This window comes from Malus domestica, chromosome 16 (genome assembly GCF_042453785.1).
Source record: "Malus domestica chromosome 16, GDT2T_hap1".
NCBI lineage: Eukaryota > Viridiplantae > Streptophyta > Magnoliopsida > Rosales > Rosaceae > Malus > Malus domestica.
This window is the reverse complement of record NC_091676.1, coordinates 11,390,911-11,408,533: the sequence shown is the minus strand read 5'-3', so window position 1 is coordinate 11,408,533 and position 17,623 is coordinate 11,390,911. Positions and strand designations below refer to the sequence as shown.

General features: G+C 37.8%; 2 protein-coding genes and 2 non-coding genes across 18 annotated transcripts; 1 reads left to right on the top strand and 3 right to left on the bottom strand.

Annotated features, from left to right (window-relative positions):
• Positions 1-5,723: 5,723 nt before the first annotated feature.
• On the bottom strand, positions 5,724-5,801 carry LOC114822399 (small nucleolar RNA snoR118). The gene has a single exon (XR_003770477.1). It is a non-coding gene; the product is annotated as a small nucleolar RNA snoR118 (small nucleolar RNA).
• A 54-nt stretch (positions 5,802-5,855) lies between these two features.
• LOC114822382 (small nucleolar RNA R66) lies at positions 5,856-5,927 on the bottom strand. Its single transcript, XR_003770458.1, has one exon. It is a non-coding gene; the product is annotated as a small nucleolar RNA R66 (small nucleolar RNA).
• A 5,526-nt stretch (positions 5,928-11,453) lies between these two features.
• Positions 11,454-12,454, top strand: LOC114822078 (calcium-binding protein CP1-like). The gene has a single exon (XM_029096082.2). The coding sequence runs from the start codon at positions 11,667-11,669 to the stop codon at positions 12,156-12,158; it is 492 nt and encodes a 163-aa protein (XP_028951915.1). The 5' UTR covers positions 11,454-11,666; the 3' UTR covers positions 12,159-12,454.
• A 1,121-nt stretch (positions 12,455-13,575) lies between these two features.
• Positions 13,576-16,611, bottom strand: LOC114822079 (DNA replication complex GINS protein SLD5). Of its 15 annotated transcripts, none has more exons than XR_011577363.1 (7): positions 16,308-16,552; positions 15,968-16,179; positions 15,264-15,386; positions 14,793-15,077; positions 14,422-14,572; positions 14,122-14,254; positions 13,576-14,036 (listed from the first exon to the last, which is right to left on the bottom strand). XR_011577363.1 is itself a non-coding variant. In XM_029096083.2 (4 exons), the coding sequence occupies exons 1-4, from the start codon at positions 14,914-14,916 to the stop codon at positions 13,934-13,936; spliced, it is 402 nt and encodes a 133-aa protein (XP_028951916.1). In that variant the 5' UTR covers positions 14,917-14,977; the 3' UTR covers positions 13,576-13,933. The 15 variants fall into 15 exon arrangements, 2 of the variants coding, with proteins under 2 accessions (XP_028951916.1, XP_070671827.1); XR_011577362.1 differs by having other exon boundaries at positions 14,422-14,576; positions 16,308-16,498; XR_011577361.1 differs by having other exon boundaries at positions 15,968-16,611.
• Between the last annotated feature and the right edge of the window lie 1,012 nt (positions 16,612-17,623).

The following is a 17,623-nucleotide window of genomic DNA, read 5'->3' as shown; positions in this document are numbered from 1 at the left end:
AAACCCACCACCACCACCATTCACACACTCTCCAGCTGTAGTTCAAGTTATCAGAAATTGAGAGCCAAAGTTTCATTCTTTCCTGCATTTTTGAACAAACGCAAAGACACTCAGCCTATCAAGGACGAGCTTCTTGACGTCATTGTTTCGCTCGATCGAGGCGTTGAGGCCACTCCGGAGGACCAGCAAACTGTTGATCAGATTGCACGCAAACTTGAAGCAGTTAATTCAACAAAGGAACCACTCAAATCTGATTTACTCAATGGAAAATATGAGCGTTGATCTCGAGGTTGAAAGTTCTTCCAACGTCGGGGGAAAATGATCCTAAAGCAGAAGTTGATCACGTGTCTCTGATCTGCATATATGAAGCAGGTGCAGCATATATCCTCTCCATTCGTCCGAGTCTGACCCATCCAACGGGTCAACCCGACTCAAATACCGGATCTACGCCACATCTCTGATCTGCACACCCTCAGAAACTCCTGCTCAGAGCTCCTAAACTCCCAGATTCTCCGATCCAGTTCACGTCGCCAAGCTTCACATAGCTTAAACGACGTAGCTTTCGGATCATACAATCAATCCCAAGTTGCTTTTCAGATGGACCCATATCATGGAGCTGAGGTTCAATGTCGTGGTGGACAGAGAAAACTGATGAAAGAAGATAAGAATTTTTAATCTGACGAATTAATGTGTCGACCACCAACTCAAAAAGAAAGAGACACCATCATAAAAAAACAGGCAAAAGCAATCATCCACTAGCAGTGGCACAGGCACCACCAACGGGTCCTCCATAAACTCCAACCATGCACTCACCTGTTATATATATTATCTCCACTACAATTATCTGCTGCAACTATGCAAAGCTTGCATGTGCCCATATCCAAACAACATTTTTGCTTTCTTGCTTCAAGGAGCATCTTCTTTACAGGGTGGTAGCCATGTGAAATCACTTTCTGAAGGCCCATAGGATATTTCTACTTGAGCAAAGAAACGCAGTGGGAAACAGAAACAAAAGCAAAAGCAAAGTAGAAAAGAAAGGAGAAAGCAAAAAAAAAAAAAAGGAAAGCAAACGCAAGGAGTTAACACCCCACCAGAATGATGTGATTTACTTTTCTTATTTTTATGATGTATTTTTCCTATCTTTCGGAGACATCTGTATAAACCCCATCAGAGGGTAATAGTAATAAAATAAAATAAAATAAATGACAAAGCCCAAAATAAATGGGCTGGAATGTTGTGTAGAGGGCGAAGGTCCATAAGCCCAAAATAGCACCAACCAGGTGATCAAAAGTACGTCCAGTACTCCAAAATTATTCAGCAACCTGCCGCTATTACCACCAACTAGGTGATGAAATGTACAACCCGTACTCTAATATCATTTGGCAACTAGCCATTCATGTCACCAACCAGGTGATGAAATGTACAACCCGTACTCTAAATATCATTTGGTAACTAGCCATTCATGCCACCAACCAGGTGATGAAATGTACAACCCGTACTCTCCTTCATGCCACCAACCAGGTGATCAAAAGTACGCTTAGTACTCCAAATTATACATGAGCATTACTCATGTCATTCATACATAAACATTCATAAGCATCATTCATGACAATCATACATAAACATTCATGACCATCATTCATGTTAACATTCATGAGCACCACTCATGTTAACATTCATGAGCATCACTCATGACAACATCCATGAGCATCACTCATGTTAATCAACATAAACATTCATGAGCATCACTCATGTCAATCAGTTTCAAAAGCTTCATTTACATAACTCTAACTTCAAAAGCTTCATTTACAAAAGCTCCAGCTTCAAAAGTTTCATTTACAGAGCTCTAGCTTCAAAGCTTCACTTGCAAAGCTTCACCTACAAAGCTTCAGTGCAGGGTATACAAATATCGCCTCCGAACAACCGCCATTTCGGCCCATACATGGATTCAATTTGAAGTTTCCAGCCAACAGACTCTATTGACCGAAGACTTGGGGGACTCCCTCACTTTCATTAGAGAGCACCCATTACTCATGTACTGAGGAGCGATCCCTTATTTTATAAAAGGGACTCTCTCACCTTCATTAGAAAGCATCGCCACCTACGGAGCAACCGCCTCGCCGCGAGCATCAACTCTAGCCCATCATTTATGTATTGAGGAGTGAGTCCTTATTCTATAAAAGGGACTCCCTCACCTTCAAACGCCACAAGCCGAGACAACCAAGGCAACATAAGCCACAAGCAGAGCAGCCTCGCAACATGTGCTACTTCTAGTTGAGCATCATTTCAGATTAGGCATCGCCTCATATCGAGCATCAGTTCTAGACGACATCTAGTTACTTCAACCCACACATGGATTGAATTTCAAGTCTCCAGCCAAAAGACTCTCTTGACTGAAGACTTGGGGGACTACTGTTTATACAATATTTAGGGCCTCGTATTTCGATCTCGTACAAATACTCGGGGGACTTAAATGTAATTATGTGATAAAGAAAGGGGCAAATATGTAATAAGTGAGGAACCCTTATTCTATAAAAGGATTCCTCACGCTCACAATTAGGAGAGGCCAATTCTTAGGCCTTAGGCTCCCTCATCCTCTCAGATTCCCTCTCACATTACAGAGGTACTCTCTCCCTCAGAAATACATAATCAGTGTAGACGTAGCCCAAACTTTGGGGTGAACCACGATACATCTTGTGTTATTTACATTACTTGCAGATTCACAGTCGGATTTACGTTGTTCCAAGATCTCCGGTTTTGTGCATCAACAGGTGTGTTTATTTAATTTTATTTGGTGTGTTTTTTAAGTTCATTTAGTGAGTTTTATTTATTTATTTGGTGTGTTTGTAATTTTATTTGGTATGTTTATGTCATTTGAATAAAGATTCTTTTAGTTTAAATAAATTACCAAATTAAATAAATATACTCTTAGTTTAAATAAAGTACTAAATTCAATAAATTGGAAACAACATAAAGTACTCTATGCAATAAATAAGAAATTACAATCCAAAGTGATTGGAAATTTATGGGCTTCGATTAAAAACAAATTCCCTAGTCCTTCGTGGATGGAAAATCATCACCTAACCAATTTATGGTGCTAGGATCATCTCTTCTTGTGGTGCTATAATCATCTCCTCTTTATCTCGCTTCTCTTGCACACCTCATTTGCACCACGACCGCTTTAGAACAGGCTCCTTCATAATGTCACGATCTTGTTGAGCCTTTCCAAAGTCAATTCACCTTGGCGAGCAAGTTCTTCCATATACTTTGCATAATCATTCTTGGAAGCACTCCCTTTTCACTTTGAAGCCTTCTTACCTTGAGGCCTAATTGAATAACGGGTCGACCCCGACCCTTGTTTAGGGGGCGTTTCCGGCACTTCTTCTATGTCGGTTTTATGAGCACGTGAGGCATGATTGGACGTAGAGTGTAGAAGGGTGATGTTCATGACAACTTCTGGACCGACTGACACAACTCTGAATTTAGGACAATCTTTGACAATTCCAACATTCCCACCGGGTGAATGATTTGTTTTGGTTTTTGGTTTTGGCATTATACCAAGCTTGTGCTTGAAGTGTCTACACAATGCGGTAGAAGAAATAATTATAATCAAAGTAGCTAATGTAAATTTGGTTATAGTACAAACAAATAAATAATATATTGTTACTTGATCCGCTAAATTTTTCCCACTTCGAAGATTACTACTAGCTTGTGCCAAGGCGTCTCTCCAAAGACTAAACGATTGGCTAAGTATTCTCCAACAACTGGACATCGATTCTTTCGTTCTTTTCCACCAATTTTCTCAAGAAAAAGTGTATGAATAAGACTCCATATTTCTCGCAACTGCATCTCATTGCCCGTAACCGGATCATGAGTAACTTCAACCTAATAGAAAACAACGTAACATCTTCAATAAGCGTCCAATTCGTACCTGCATCATTAGTCATTTTGTTGGAAACCAATTAGATTGAAACTTTGAGAGAAATATTGGAATGTGGTTGAAAGTATTTGAGAAAATATGAAATTATGGTGTAAGGTAAAAAATAACGAGAAGGTATTTATAGAAAAGTAAAATCAATTTTTTTTTTAATTTAAAAAAATTTCGGATTTTTTATCAACTTAATTAATTTCTGCCGTTGGATTAAAAAAATTGAAATCCAACCCTCTAGATTGTGCCACGTGGCATAACGGTAACATATCTGAATTTTTTAATGTGAAATTAAAAAAAAAATATTTAAAGACGAATAACGTAGACCGTTGATCTCAAATCCAACGGCTGATATTGCAAAAGGTTTGAATTTTTTTTTTACCGTTGGAAATCCAACGGTTCAGAAAAAGTAACCGTTGAAATCCAACGGGCAAGAACATGCCACGTGGCCCACCAACGGTAACATTTCAATCGTCTGCATTGCTGGTCCCACTGACTGAAAAGTTGTCGGTGATGTGCCCCCAACGCATGTGTGCGACATGCGCCTGATGCAAATTTTTTTTGTAACGTGGCTAACATCATCATTTGGCCTCAGGCTCTCGGACCACCGATTCGAGTCGGGTCTCTCACTCGGGCCAATCATGGGGCTGGAGCAAGGAGTTGGGATTATTGGGTAAAAAAAATCGCATATCCATTAGGCTATTGGCCATGGTGGAGTTGCTCTTAAGGAAACTATCTTTGCCCCAAGAATAACTTATTAAATATGTAATTTTTTTTACCAATGGCGTCTTGTGCACATTTGGTACATTGTAATGTCGACAAAATTTTACCAGGTTATTTCGTTATTTACACTAGACGACATAGTAGTGATGTATTCGTCGCATGTAATTGTAAACCCTCTGATTCAGTTTCCCCTCACTTTTGTTACATATCAGTAGACATGTCATTTGGGTTTTATGTTTTAAACATTCTGCTGTTTTTCTCGTTCTAAAACATTTCAATCCAAATAACGTTTCGCTTTTCAGATTATTTTTAATTATCTTTAAATATTCCCTACATCTTTGCTTTTTGTCCAGCAGTTGTAAATGAAGATAGATTGTCTGCTCTCCCCTCCTCATACCTTTTTATTTTGTATGGCCACTGTTAAATCACATCAATATTTACTTTTTATCTTATTATTTTATAAAAAAATTAATATAAAATATTGATAAAACCTAATCATGATCGTACAAAACAGAAGAACATGAAAGGAGTATGAAAAGGGAAGGATAGACAATCCATTTCCATTGTAAATAACCAAGGTCTGCAACTTACTTTTCTTTTTTTTTTTGGGTTCCTATAAAAAAGAACAAAGACAAGTGAGAGATTTGGAACAAGAGAAAAGTATATATATATATATATATATATTACATAAAGCTTAAGGGGAGGGAAAAAAATGGAGATTAGGTGTGGGGTCCACTTCACATCTAATTTCAACGATCCGAACCGTCTATTTTGTTAGTCTCGATTCATAGATCATCTTTGTAAAATATTAGCTAAATTGGAAATGTTTAAGACATCTAATTGGGTTCAAGGAAATGAACGAATACTTTCTTATATAAGAAAATATGAAATTTGATATTGATAATTAAATAGACAAATGATTTCGGATTGAATTGAATTTTTACAAGGATGATCTATGAATTGAGACTAACAAAATAGACGGTTCGAATCGTTGAAATTTGATATGAAATGGGCCCCACACCTAATCCCCATTTTTTTCGGGATCCCTCCCTTAAGCTCTCTGATATATATTATATCAGAAATAGCTTTCTAGGCTGCATTTTTTGTGCATCAAATGTACTCAGAGCCCAGTGCTGACTTCATCATTTATACTCATAAATTCTATAAATTTATTTAAATTAAATTGCATAAAATTATAAAAGGGATCCTCAGAAACCATGCTTATAGTTGTCATCCATTCGATGATCAGGTCTCAAAGATTTAATCCATCATCGGAGCCCCCACACAAACGCATATCAAAATTCTTCAATAAAATCCGTTTCATAAAATATCAGATGCAAAACGAAACAAAAAAATAAAATAAAACCGGATGAAAAAAGAAAAAAGAATAAAGAAAAAGAAGAGGGGATTTGGCAGGGTGTTATTCACTGAGCCCGGTAAGAATTCAAAGGCAAAGCGACTCAACATTCCTGCACCAAATTTGCCTCCTCGTTCTTTATATTAAGAACATAAAACCCTAAAATCCAAATTAATGGGATCCGGGCTTCATCAAGAGGCGCACGATAGCACTCACCACATTTCTTTTCCTCCATTTTTATCACGAAAAAAGAACCAAAATATAAAAATAAAAATAAAAAAATAGCAGAGAGAAAGAGGAGGAGGCAGATGAAAGGAAGCTGGGAGGCTGGGAGGCTGAGAACTATTCTGTTTTCGCGTTTGCAGCGAAGGCAAGGCAGGGTTGTGTTTAAATACTGGAATTTATAGGTTTAGGGTTTGTGACTTATACTATGGAAAGCCCCTTCATGTTAGTGATATTACGAATCAACCATTACATTAACATTCGGCTCACTTGGATTGGATCCAACATTAATAATAGCCCATTTAAGCAAACCCAACTTCCAGGGCCTGATTTTGGGCCTAAAGAAAATAAAGGAATAACAAAGCCGAGCGTATTGGGCTACTAGGCTTGATTGCGTTTTACCTATGCTCTAAACTTACACGATTGTTTAGGTTCATATTCGATTTTCGCTAAAATCAAATTTAAATTGTACGCACACATTACTTGATGACTGAAATTCAGTGAGGGAGTGTTTACTAACCCGTAATCGGAATGAAAACAAGAAATCCAATTTCGATTACAGTTCATTCTTGTGTTTACTGACATTGGGAGGAATCAAAAGTTTATGGGACCCACAAGAAAAATGGAATTCAATTCCTCAAATCGGAGGAATTGGACTCCCTCCATAGATGAGGTAATTGAATTCCCGGATGGTGAGGGAATCAGGAATACATTTGCTCTTCCTATAATGCCCTCCCATCAATCTGCCTTTCAACTATGTCGACTGTGCGTCCATGAAATCCGATAGGTAAAGAGACCCTGCGGGTTGCATACGAGATCTCGTTCACGAACACCGGATCACCATCGTTCAGGAGGCGATGGACCAGACGGCAGACGCTTCGACACGGCCGACAGAAAGCGTGGATGTAGCCCCGGGACGATGACGTCAACGTCGGTATTTCACGGACGTGCTTCTCGCTCGCCGGCTCATCCTCGTACGACGTCGCTTTGACGATTGCGATCGCGACCTTAGCCATTCGATGCTCGTCTATTCTTGACAGCTCTGATTGTTTTCTGGGTTTATTCTTTTGCTGGTGGGAAGATGAACGTGACTGGGTTTTAGGCTTATATATATTATAATTTAATTTATACACAATAATTGACATTTAACTCTACTTTAACTAAATAAATAAAAATAACTAATTAAAATGTTTTTAAAAATAAATATAGAATAAAATTTAAAAAAGGACATTTTAGTAATTATATTAATTTTTATTCCGATTCAGTTTAACTAGTAAACAACTTATATCAAATCAATTGAATTTCTATTCGGATTCCTGAACATCTAAGTAAACAGCTTTAACAGGAATCCGATTCTGACTCTTCTTCATTCCAATTCCTCCTCAATTCAATTCCTCCTCAATCCAATTCTTCTTATTTTGATTACGATTACGTAAACGAGACAATATTCGAGATTCATTTATTAATCGTATTGGACCATACATACGCAGTGTGATTTATAATATTAATATGGGTTAATCTCAGTTCATTATCTTAAAATTTATTGGTTTTTAACATTTTATACATAGAAGTTTTTTTCGTCTTAGTCTGGTACTTAAAATCATAATTTTAGGGTACTTTTATACCTCCGTTAAGTTTTCATCAAAACCTCTGTTAACAGATGACGTGACGTTTATGTGAACAGGATGTTATGTGTCAATATAAGCCCGCATGAATATTAAAAAATTAAATAAATAATAAAACTGAAAACCCTATTTCATTTCTCTTCTCCCCGAGCTACCATCTTCACCAAAACCCCATTTCTTCATTTCCCTTCCTGCCGTCGCTGCCTTTTCAAAATCCTCACCATTGCCACCATGTCCCACGGGCAAGAACCAACTGGAACTGGGGATGTGGACGGCATCGGCGTTGGACCGGATTCATCATTGCGTGGGCAGCCAACCCTCTCTTCCTCCGCTCCTCCCTTTTCTTCCCCGATCACATTGCTGAGCCTGAACGCATTGTCAAATCTAACTCCTCCTTCTTCATATCCTGAACGCCGTCGTCCATCGTGGTAGTCGATAATCTGAAGGCCTACATGCAAATCATCGATGTCCCTTCAATGTTGGGGTTGGAAAATAACATCTTGGGCGGATCTGAACTGAGAAGAGAAATGGTTGTGGATGGTTTCTGGGTTGCAGGGACCGAACGAAGCCCAACTCGACAGACCCCTTTTGGGGATTCGGGCCAAAAATTAGGTTAGGGTTTTGGGGTTGGCAGGAGGAGGAAGTCGAAGCGGTGGGTGGAGGAGTGGGGGACTGATATAACATGGCGGTGGTGATTGAAGATGAAGGTTCTCAGTTCGAAGGCCGGAAAGAAGGAAATTGAAAAGCCCCTTTGGGCGAAAAGGGTGTGATAATTTCTTTGGTTTTGGGTCAGGAAGAACACCAGAAAAGCAAATCCATCCCCAATTTTATAATTATTTTTATTTTTTAATGTCCTCGTGGTGTCAGATTGACACGTGGCGTTCATTCATTGTCTACATAGACGTCACGTCATTAGTTGACAGATGTTTTAACAAAAAATTTAAGAGATGTATGAAAGTGTATCAGAATTATGATTTTATGTACTAGACTAAGGCGAAAAAACTTATGAATATTAAAAATTAAGAAATTTCAGAGTAATAATATGATATTAAACCTATTAATATTTTCGACGTGAGTTCTTTTGATTTGAAAAGCTTCCATATTTTTGTGATTCTTTTGGAAGATTGTAATTGCATTTATACGACAATAAATAAATAAAAAGTAAATGATATAATCAAGGAGAAAAAAAATAGGGGAATTAACTTTTAGGAAATCAAATATATAAAAAAGGCATTTGTAATAATGACGGCCAAGATTGGTAATAGGGAGTCTCTCAAAGTATTTAATGACTCGTTTAGAAATGTTTTTAAAATACCTGAAAACGTTTTTAGTGCTGTAGATTTGTTGTCCTTTTTTATGTGTCTCTTTTGTGTCTCGTTTACTAATATTTTGACTCGGAAAATTTTATTTAAACTTATCTAACCTCTTTCTATACCCAACTTAAATTCTAAATATGAATTGTCTATTTTATCTTAATGCATAATTACCATTAAGTACAAGATGAAATTAAGAATAAAACTAAAATTTATCAATAAACCCATACTCAATAATTAAGTTCTACCATCATACAATCTTTATCCTATACTCATTTTGACTAAATTCCTAAGAGCTGCCATAAAACCCTACGATCACCTAATAATCAAATCCGGTTGCTTTTCATTTCCTCTCTAGCTTCATGTTAACTCGATCAGCAAGAGCAATAATTACAAGCAATATCACCACAAGAAACAAAAGAGTCAGAAAGCTTTCAACAAATTGATGTTGTTTATCAATTCATCTATTAGAAACTCGACCAAAAGACGAAGCGATTTTTGCGTGCTTACTCTTGTAATCACTCCATGTGCCATGTGCAAACAATCGAAGCACATCGAGGTAGACATAATTTTCAGTTCCTTCAAGCTGCACATATTCCACAATAAAAAAAACAAATGCATATGAAGCAAGACCCAGTAACAATAAACAATTTTATTTTGTCTTTGGCTACAACAAAATCCTGATTATACATCATTTGCTCAAACCCAGAAACTACACCACCAAAATATACATAGAAAAATGAAACTTCCACAATAAATAAATAGAAACATGGAACCTGAAGAACATTAGGGACATCGATAATTTCCGAAAAGGAAAAAAGGGCAAGGTGGGAGGTGACTTCTGCGACGAGGGGGCCGAGGGCGGAGCCATCGAGTGATGAGGCTTGCTTCACAAAGTGATCAATGACCTCCTCTTGCTTTTGCTTTCTAAAAGGGTGTAAAGATGAATTTTTATATATTGAATTGAGTTTGTGAGGGTATTTTAGATAGTAAATTTGGGTTTAAAAAGAGATTGATTCTTTAATTAAAAATAATATGGGTGTAAAGAGTAAATTGGGTGTAGAAAGAGGTTGTATGAGTTCAAATAAAATTTCCCTTTTGACTCATATCCTCTAACTTAATTGAGAAATAACTTTGTTAAGTTATTCATTTCTTTTTTATTTAATATTCAATGCGCCCAATTGAGCACAAGGCGAAAGCAACCCAACAATCGTAAACCCATCAAGACCCATTATACATCTTCAATGACTCATGGTGAAGACCCTTTTGAGAGTAACACCAGATCATAGAATTCCAAGATCAAGTCTCTCTTAGTCATATTATCAAACACCTTCTGCACCCTCAATCAACCCATCTCCCCCATCAAAAATCAATCGCATTTCCCTTACTCTTTATTTGCGTTTCCGCTTCAACCGAATTCGATTTGTCGCCGTCTTCGTTTTCACTCTCATTAACTCGGCCTATCGGGGTTTGAGAAGAAAAATATGAGTTTCGCATATGGCATCCAAGCGGATCTTCGTTTTCTCTCTCAGTAACTCGGCCTATCGTCGTCTTCGTTGTGTCATATGGGTTTTGGTTATGGATTTTGATCTGGGGCTTTTGGTTAGGGATTTTGATCGTGGGTGTTGATATATGGATTTTGATATGAAGGAACTCAAAAATCTGCAGAAGGATCCTCTTGTGTTTGATTTTGTTTTTAATTTTTAAATGTCAAGTAAAAACTTAACGGCGTTATCTCTCAGTTAAGTTAGAGGATATGTGTCAAAATATAAGTAAACGAGACACAAATAAGACACGTAAAAGGGGATAGCGAATCTACAGCCCGTTTTTAAAGAAAATATTTTTGAGTTTTAAAAGCACTTAAGTACTTCCTGGAAGAAGTACTAATTATGTGTTTTTTCCAGAAAACATTTTCAAGTGTTTTTCAAGATTTACTTGCGTTTTTTACCAAAATTTAGTTATAAATTTCACAAAACTAAAATTACTTTCGAACGATTTCTAACATACGTTGGAAAGAAAATGGAGAAATAAATTTTTTTTTTGTTAATGTTAGTTTATGCTACTAATTTGAGGTTTAAACTTAACCAAGTCAAACCTAATGCATCATTAACCCAATTATATGGTGTGGTTTTGGCAGGTTCTGGACCCGCCAGCGTTGTCGATCCTAGTCTCATGACGTCACTCCATACGCATTACACATGCAATTCACTGTTTACTCTCTCATAATCAAGGCCGAAAACCATCTAAACGATCCTCTCGTTACGAGAATTCTCAAATCGTTTATCGTACAACAAGTTTTTATTAAATATTATTTATATTTAATTTAAAATAAAAGTATTTAAAATAATTTTTAACATTCTCACATCTCATTCCAAAACCCCTTACCTCTATAAATACCCGAATGCCTCTCTTCAAGTCACATAAATTTTCCTTCCACGACTTCTTCTACCGGAGCTTCCCCCCGACGTCGTTTAACACACAGCGCCGTTCGCATCGCAATGTGTCCCTCCGGCCGAACTCTCAGCGTGGAGACCGCGACGACTACGCTCACCTCTGACTTCCGTCCAGCATTTGACGTTCTGGACGCGGACCACGACGGCAAGATCAGCAAAGACGACCTCCGAGCCTTCTACGCCGGCTTCTCCAGCTCCGCCGCGGACGAAAACCTCATCAGATCGATGATTTCTGCCGCCGATTCCGACAACGACGGGTTCGTCCAGTACGAGGAGTTCGAGCGCGTCTTGGCTTGCGGTGACGGGGAGAAAAGCTCGGGAGTGATGGATGACGTGTTCAAGGTGATGGACAAGGACGGCGACGGGAAGCTCAGCCACGAGGACCTGAAGAACTACATGAGCAGCGCCGGCTTCGTCGCCACCGATGAAGATATCAAGGCCATGATTAAACTGGGCGGCGGCGATGAGAACCAAGGCGTGACGTATGCTGGCTTGCTTAAGATCCTGGCCGTTGATCAAGTCGGCGAAGCGCCTTGAGCCCTTGACCACATTGCTCGCCAGGTCTTAGTTTTTGGCTTCATTGTGCTCCAGCCAGATTTTTCTGTATTCTCCGCGAAAGTGGTGGGAAACAGAATTAGTGTGTCGTTTGAAGCTGTATGTGATGACAAAGAAAAGCTGATAGGTGTCCCTGCTTCGTTCTGGTCGGGTTTGCCAAATTTGTTTGTTAGTGTTTGGCTCCATGCTAATATTATATAGCATGCAGAGAATCTTTTTCCAAGTATTTTTCTTTTAATCAATAATATTCGAAATTTTCTTTGGTTGTAGGTTCAAAATACTTGGTGTCCACATATATTAGCATACAGTGGAAGTGTACGTTCTGCAATAAACGGCATGCAATTTAGTCTTCTTAACATTACCCGATATTACATACCCCAATGAACTATATGTCTCAATTGAGAAATTCTAGAGCGTACGAGATTTGATTTGTATGTAGTTTTTGATAGTGATAATTCATTAATAATAGAAACACAATATAACACGGTTATAAGAAGGTGATAATTGGGTACATTTTTTTTATTGGTGGATAGAATAAGCACGCGCAACAAGCAAGCATAATGCATTCCTTATGTGACAAACACAATAAACAAAGAACACATAAGAACCAACGGTGCAAATCTTGCCACAATAGATCAGTGGTGACAAATTCGAAATTTAGGATCACATAAAACCATCGCTAAAAAGCGAGGTCACACAAACAACTGGGCATCATAAACATACATAAAACAACTAAGCCAAAAGAAAACCACCATCGGTTCATCTCCATAGCGACAAAACAAGGCACACTCGACACGACCATATGCAACATCACCGGATCCGTGGCAACCACGACTCAGTCAAAGTTCATCTGTCACTAATATGGCCATTGAAAGTGATTCGACTACATATCTTAACCATGACTCCACGAATTTGATCATTTATAGTTTAAGTAGTTAAGATCGTGTATTTATGCACTTCAAGTTACAAATTCGATTCTTGAAAATCCCCAGTATAGAAACTCAAATTTGTTTTATGATAACTGAAATTGAAATGTCATTTGGCAAGAAAAGAAGGAAATTGTAGTAGGAGCCAATTTGTAAAGAAAAGTAAATTGGTATCAAGTCTAATTGGATCTCATTGTTTTTGTTTTTGTTTTCAAGTTAGTGTAACTAGCATATCCGCATACGCAACACATTGTAAACATGCAAGTACGTTTTAAAATTGTGTAACGCATTTGAATCAACACGGACTTCAAAACTCTACCATAATGACCTTTTATTTTCTGTGTCTGAATTAACATAAAGAAAGGGAAATTATCAAATCTCAATGATCGATGTATCAATTTCCAATAAAATTTTGATTTGATTTTGATCAGTTGAGATATGATTTCTGATTTCGTCGAACTCAAAACCAAACGTTTGCCAAAAAAATTGACATTAATAAAAACGAGAAATTTTCCTTTGGTCATGTTTCCGGCACACTAAAAATCCATCGAAAAGAATAGCAATCGTACACAATGACCATTCTTAAGCAATGATAAATGATTAGTACATACAGATCCTGCTAGGGAGAAAACCGCTCCCCCGACTTGCACGTGGATAGTTTCTAAGCAAATGTTGTAAAGCAATAAGGTGGAGAGACCGCGACGTCACCTTTGGTTTGAGGATTTCATCATTTTCAACATTCGACGTAGAAGCGCTGGATGTTGCACAGAAACTCACTTCCATGATGGGTGCAAGATGAAATCGGTCAAGCAATAGGGTGCAAGATTGTACTCAGTATAAATCAATCTTAAATTTCTTCACTGCTTTATAACGTACAAAGTACAACACATTAGGCTCCATCTCAAACGGCTCGTCCAATGGTCTCTGGCTCGCACTGTCATAAGGGGAATTGAAACCGGTAAGCTGAACAAGAAACAACAGTCTCTATAAGAGTAAATAAGTATGAATATATGAGTTGCCTGCTATCTGATTCTCCATCTCCACTGTCCTCGAGCTGGATATGTCCAAGATGGTACTTGGTTTTGAGCTGGATATGTCCAAGATGGTACTTCGTTTTGCAGACAACAAATGTATCCAATTGGGGTCTCGGCACTGAAAGTCGAGCATAGACAGAACATTGTTAGAGTTCACAATTCCAATCTACAAGCTGCCTACCATATATATGATCAATAAAATAAAAAAAATCTGTTTAGTAGAAAATAGTCTGCCGTTAAAGCAATTCTATGCGGTTAAAGAAATATATCAAGAACAGTACTAACCGCGGGGAAAGATCAGACTACCGGGGGGGGGGGGCTAAGAATTTCAAGTTTTTCATAGAAAACAACCTTGGTTCCACACTAGCTTGTCATTGGATACCTCACTGCATGCTATTACAAGTTTTTCTTAGCACAATAGCGACCATATACGATTCTGCCTAACAATATCAGAAAACGCAAGCCTCTCAGGTAAATTGTCGAAAAGGCGACCAATAACTATATATCTTGGAATTAAAACTTTAAGCATTAAGCATGTGGAATTGATCTTAGGTAAATGAACTGTTACTATAATAGTAGACATCACATACGGGGTGGGGGTGGGGGAAGAATAGAGATTCATCACGAAATTCTGAAAGGATAATGTGAATGTTTACCCATGTCAGTCTCCTTTTCACTTGATTGACGGAATACAGACTGATAAGTAGAAGGCAACTGCAACAGAACGCTCTTTTCAAGATGCGTCTGCAAATCAGCGCAGCACCTGCAACCACTAACCATGTCAACTCCAAAACACAGTAAATCTCAATCATGTGCTTCCAATGAATGAACACAAACTAAAAATGAGATAGTTGGAGTCCTCGCTGTTCAACAAACAGCTTCTCCTTATCATAGAGACGGCTTTCAGCATTATCCCGAATGTGAAACATGTATTTCTCAATCTGCAAAAGGAAGTTACTTGAGAGACAAACAACAAAGCTTTGTTTAGTAGCATATATGAAATTTCCAAATGCTTATAGCAACCTAGGATTCAACTTTCTTTTAATAAACTTATCATGAAACATAGTGAATGCTCGTCTCTCTATCACCGAAAAACAAGCAAAGAAGCAAACAGTAAGAATTGCTACCTTCTGCAAACGAATTCGGTAATAAGATCTCAACAAAAACTGAGTCCTGTCCAAATCCATCTGGTAGAGTGACACGGTAAGCGGATCAATACCGCTCTCAGTGAACTCCTCCACAGTTTCTTCCTGTTAGTTATATGAATCCAATTGGGATTATAAATAACACAAATTACTAGCACAAATTTCAACCCAATTAACATGCTAAACTAACAGTAAGATTACTTCTTTTTCCTTTCTCAAATTTCAGAATAACAAAGCAACTGCTATTAGCACTTTAAAAATATCATTCTACTCTACGTTCCTAACAAGTGAATTTTTTTTTTAATTATAAAAAATTTGAAGTTGCAAAGTAAAATTTTTGGAGTGTCAATAACAATCCTCTTAAATAAATACCGGATAAATTTTAGTTTTTGTCAATACAAACGATATTCAAGAATCGAACACAGCATCTCGAGTGCATGTAAACGTTTTTTAACCAGCTGAGTTACAAGGCCATAGGAGAAATGTTAGCGTTGCCTTTTGTTTTTATAATTAGAAAAAAAAAATATAGTCGTGAAAAACGTAAAATGAAATTTTTGAAGTGTTAATAATAGTTAGGTCATTTAATATCCGATGCTAAATTTTTGTGGCTCAAATTCAATACAACAAAATAATGACAGTAAAAATAGAAATTAGGGTTTTGTTTGTTTATATTTAGCGAAGTTTACCATCAATTGGATCTGCTCAATGATTCTCCGAATCAAGGCACTCTCGAACTGAAGAACCTCCGGAGTGGCCTTCTCCTGCCGCCACGCACTCTTCAGGAGCTTCACGTCCGTCTCGTAATCCTCCGTTGACCCTGATTCCAGACCCGAATCCATTCGATCCGATTCCCAAATATTTCAGATTCTTCCCCTCCCCAATTCTTCTTCTTCCGAGTCTGGAGGGAAACAAAAACTGATTGAGAGGGAAAATCTGAATCGGAATTGGCGCCAAAAAGCTAAATTAATTTTTATTTTTGCAAAGAAAAGTAATTCAGATAAAAAGCGAAGCAGGAAAGGGGGGTACGGTGTTGGAAGAGGAGACAGATCACGAGTTTGTGCGTGAATCTAACACCGTTGGATTAGCCATCAGACAGATGGACAGCTGAGATGGGGTTTGATTCAGGCACAAACTGGAGATGTGCCCCGTCTGATCTGATATGATCTGATGGAGAATGGAAGATATGGATATAAATAGATAGGGTGGGAGACGATGGGGGTCTGAGAAGAAAAAGGGATGGAAAATATTGCCATTTGTAGGAGGGTTGGGAGAAGGAGATCGACCGTCACGCACCTCCAGATTTGGACCAAGCACTTGTATCTTTACGTGTACCAAAAAAAAAAAACGAATATCAAATGTTTAAAAAACCAAAACGGTATCGTGTGTTGGAATTTGGAAGAAAATAAAGTTTGTTTTTAAGTTTTTTGTTGGCACGTGATAAAAATATGAGGTGGTGAAGAGTTAATGGAGAATTCCATTTTTCAAATAGTTTTTTGGCATCTCTCTTTCAAGCTTTCTTCTTTTCTTTTTTTTTTTTTTTGGTGAAACAATAAATTTATTCAATTAGATGCTAGAATAGAGAGTGGGCGAAAATTGAATCCACACCATGGTGCAAGAATAACACTTATCTCTGAAGAAGTTGAAGGTTCCTCCTTCCTCCTCCCATCAATGTGGAACTCATTCTCAACACGTCCCCTCACTTGTGGCGAATTTTCATTTTCAAGCCTAACACGTGGACAACACAATGGGGTGACGTGGAGCGCGTGTGACCGTTTGGCTTCACACATGGGACAACGTGCTCTGATACCATGAAGAAGTTGAGGTTCCATCATAAAACCAATTTGCAATATGAGGAGTAGTTCAACATCTTATAAGCTCATGCAAGATTCATTCTCTCATCAATGTAGAACTCATTCTTAACAATCTCTACTACACTTTCTTTCTCTTTCAACCTTGTTGTTAAGCACCATGAAAGTGCCTAAATAGCCACTAGGGATGTGGACTCCACGAACAAATTGATACCAAATCGTTAAAATCTTTTTCATGTCTTTTATATTGAAGACTTTTATTCTGTTGTAACGTACTTTACTTTGAAATTTAAAAAATGAATCCACTTATATTTATACAATATGCCAAAAATTGTATATATTTCTTTAATCAATAGTATAATCTGTATTAAATCTATTTAATTTGCACGACGATTTCAATTTAAGTGCATAAGTTTGGCGATTTGGGCAAGCCAAGGTATGCAAAAATGGACATGCATTACACAAAAATGTATACTTTTCAGCTCCACTAAGCTGTCTGTTTACAACCGCCAGGGGGTTTGCTAGTAGTTTCTA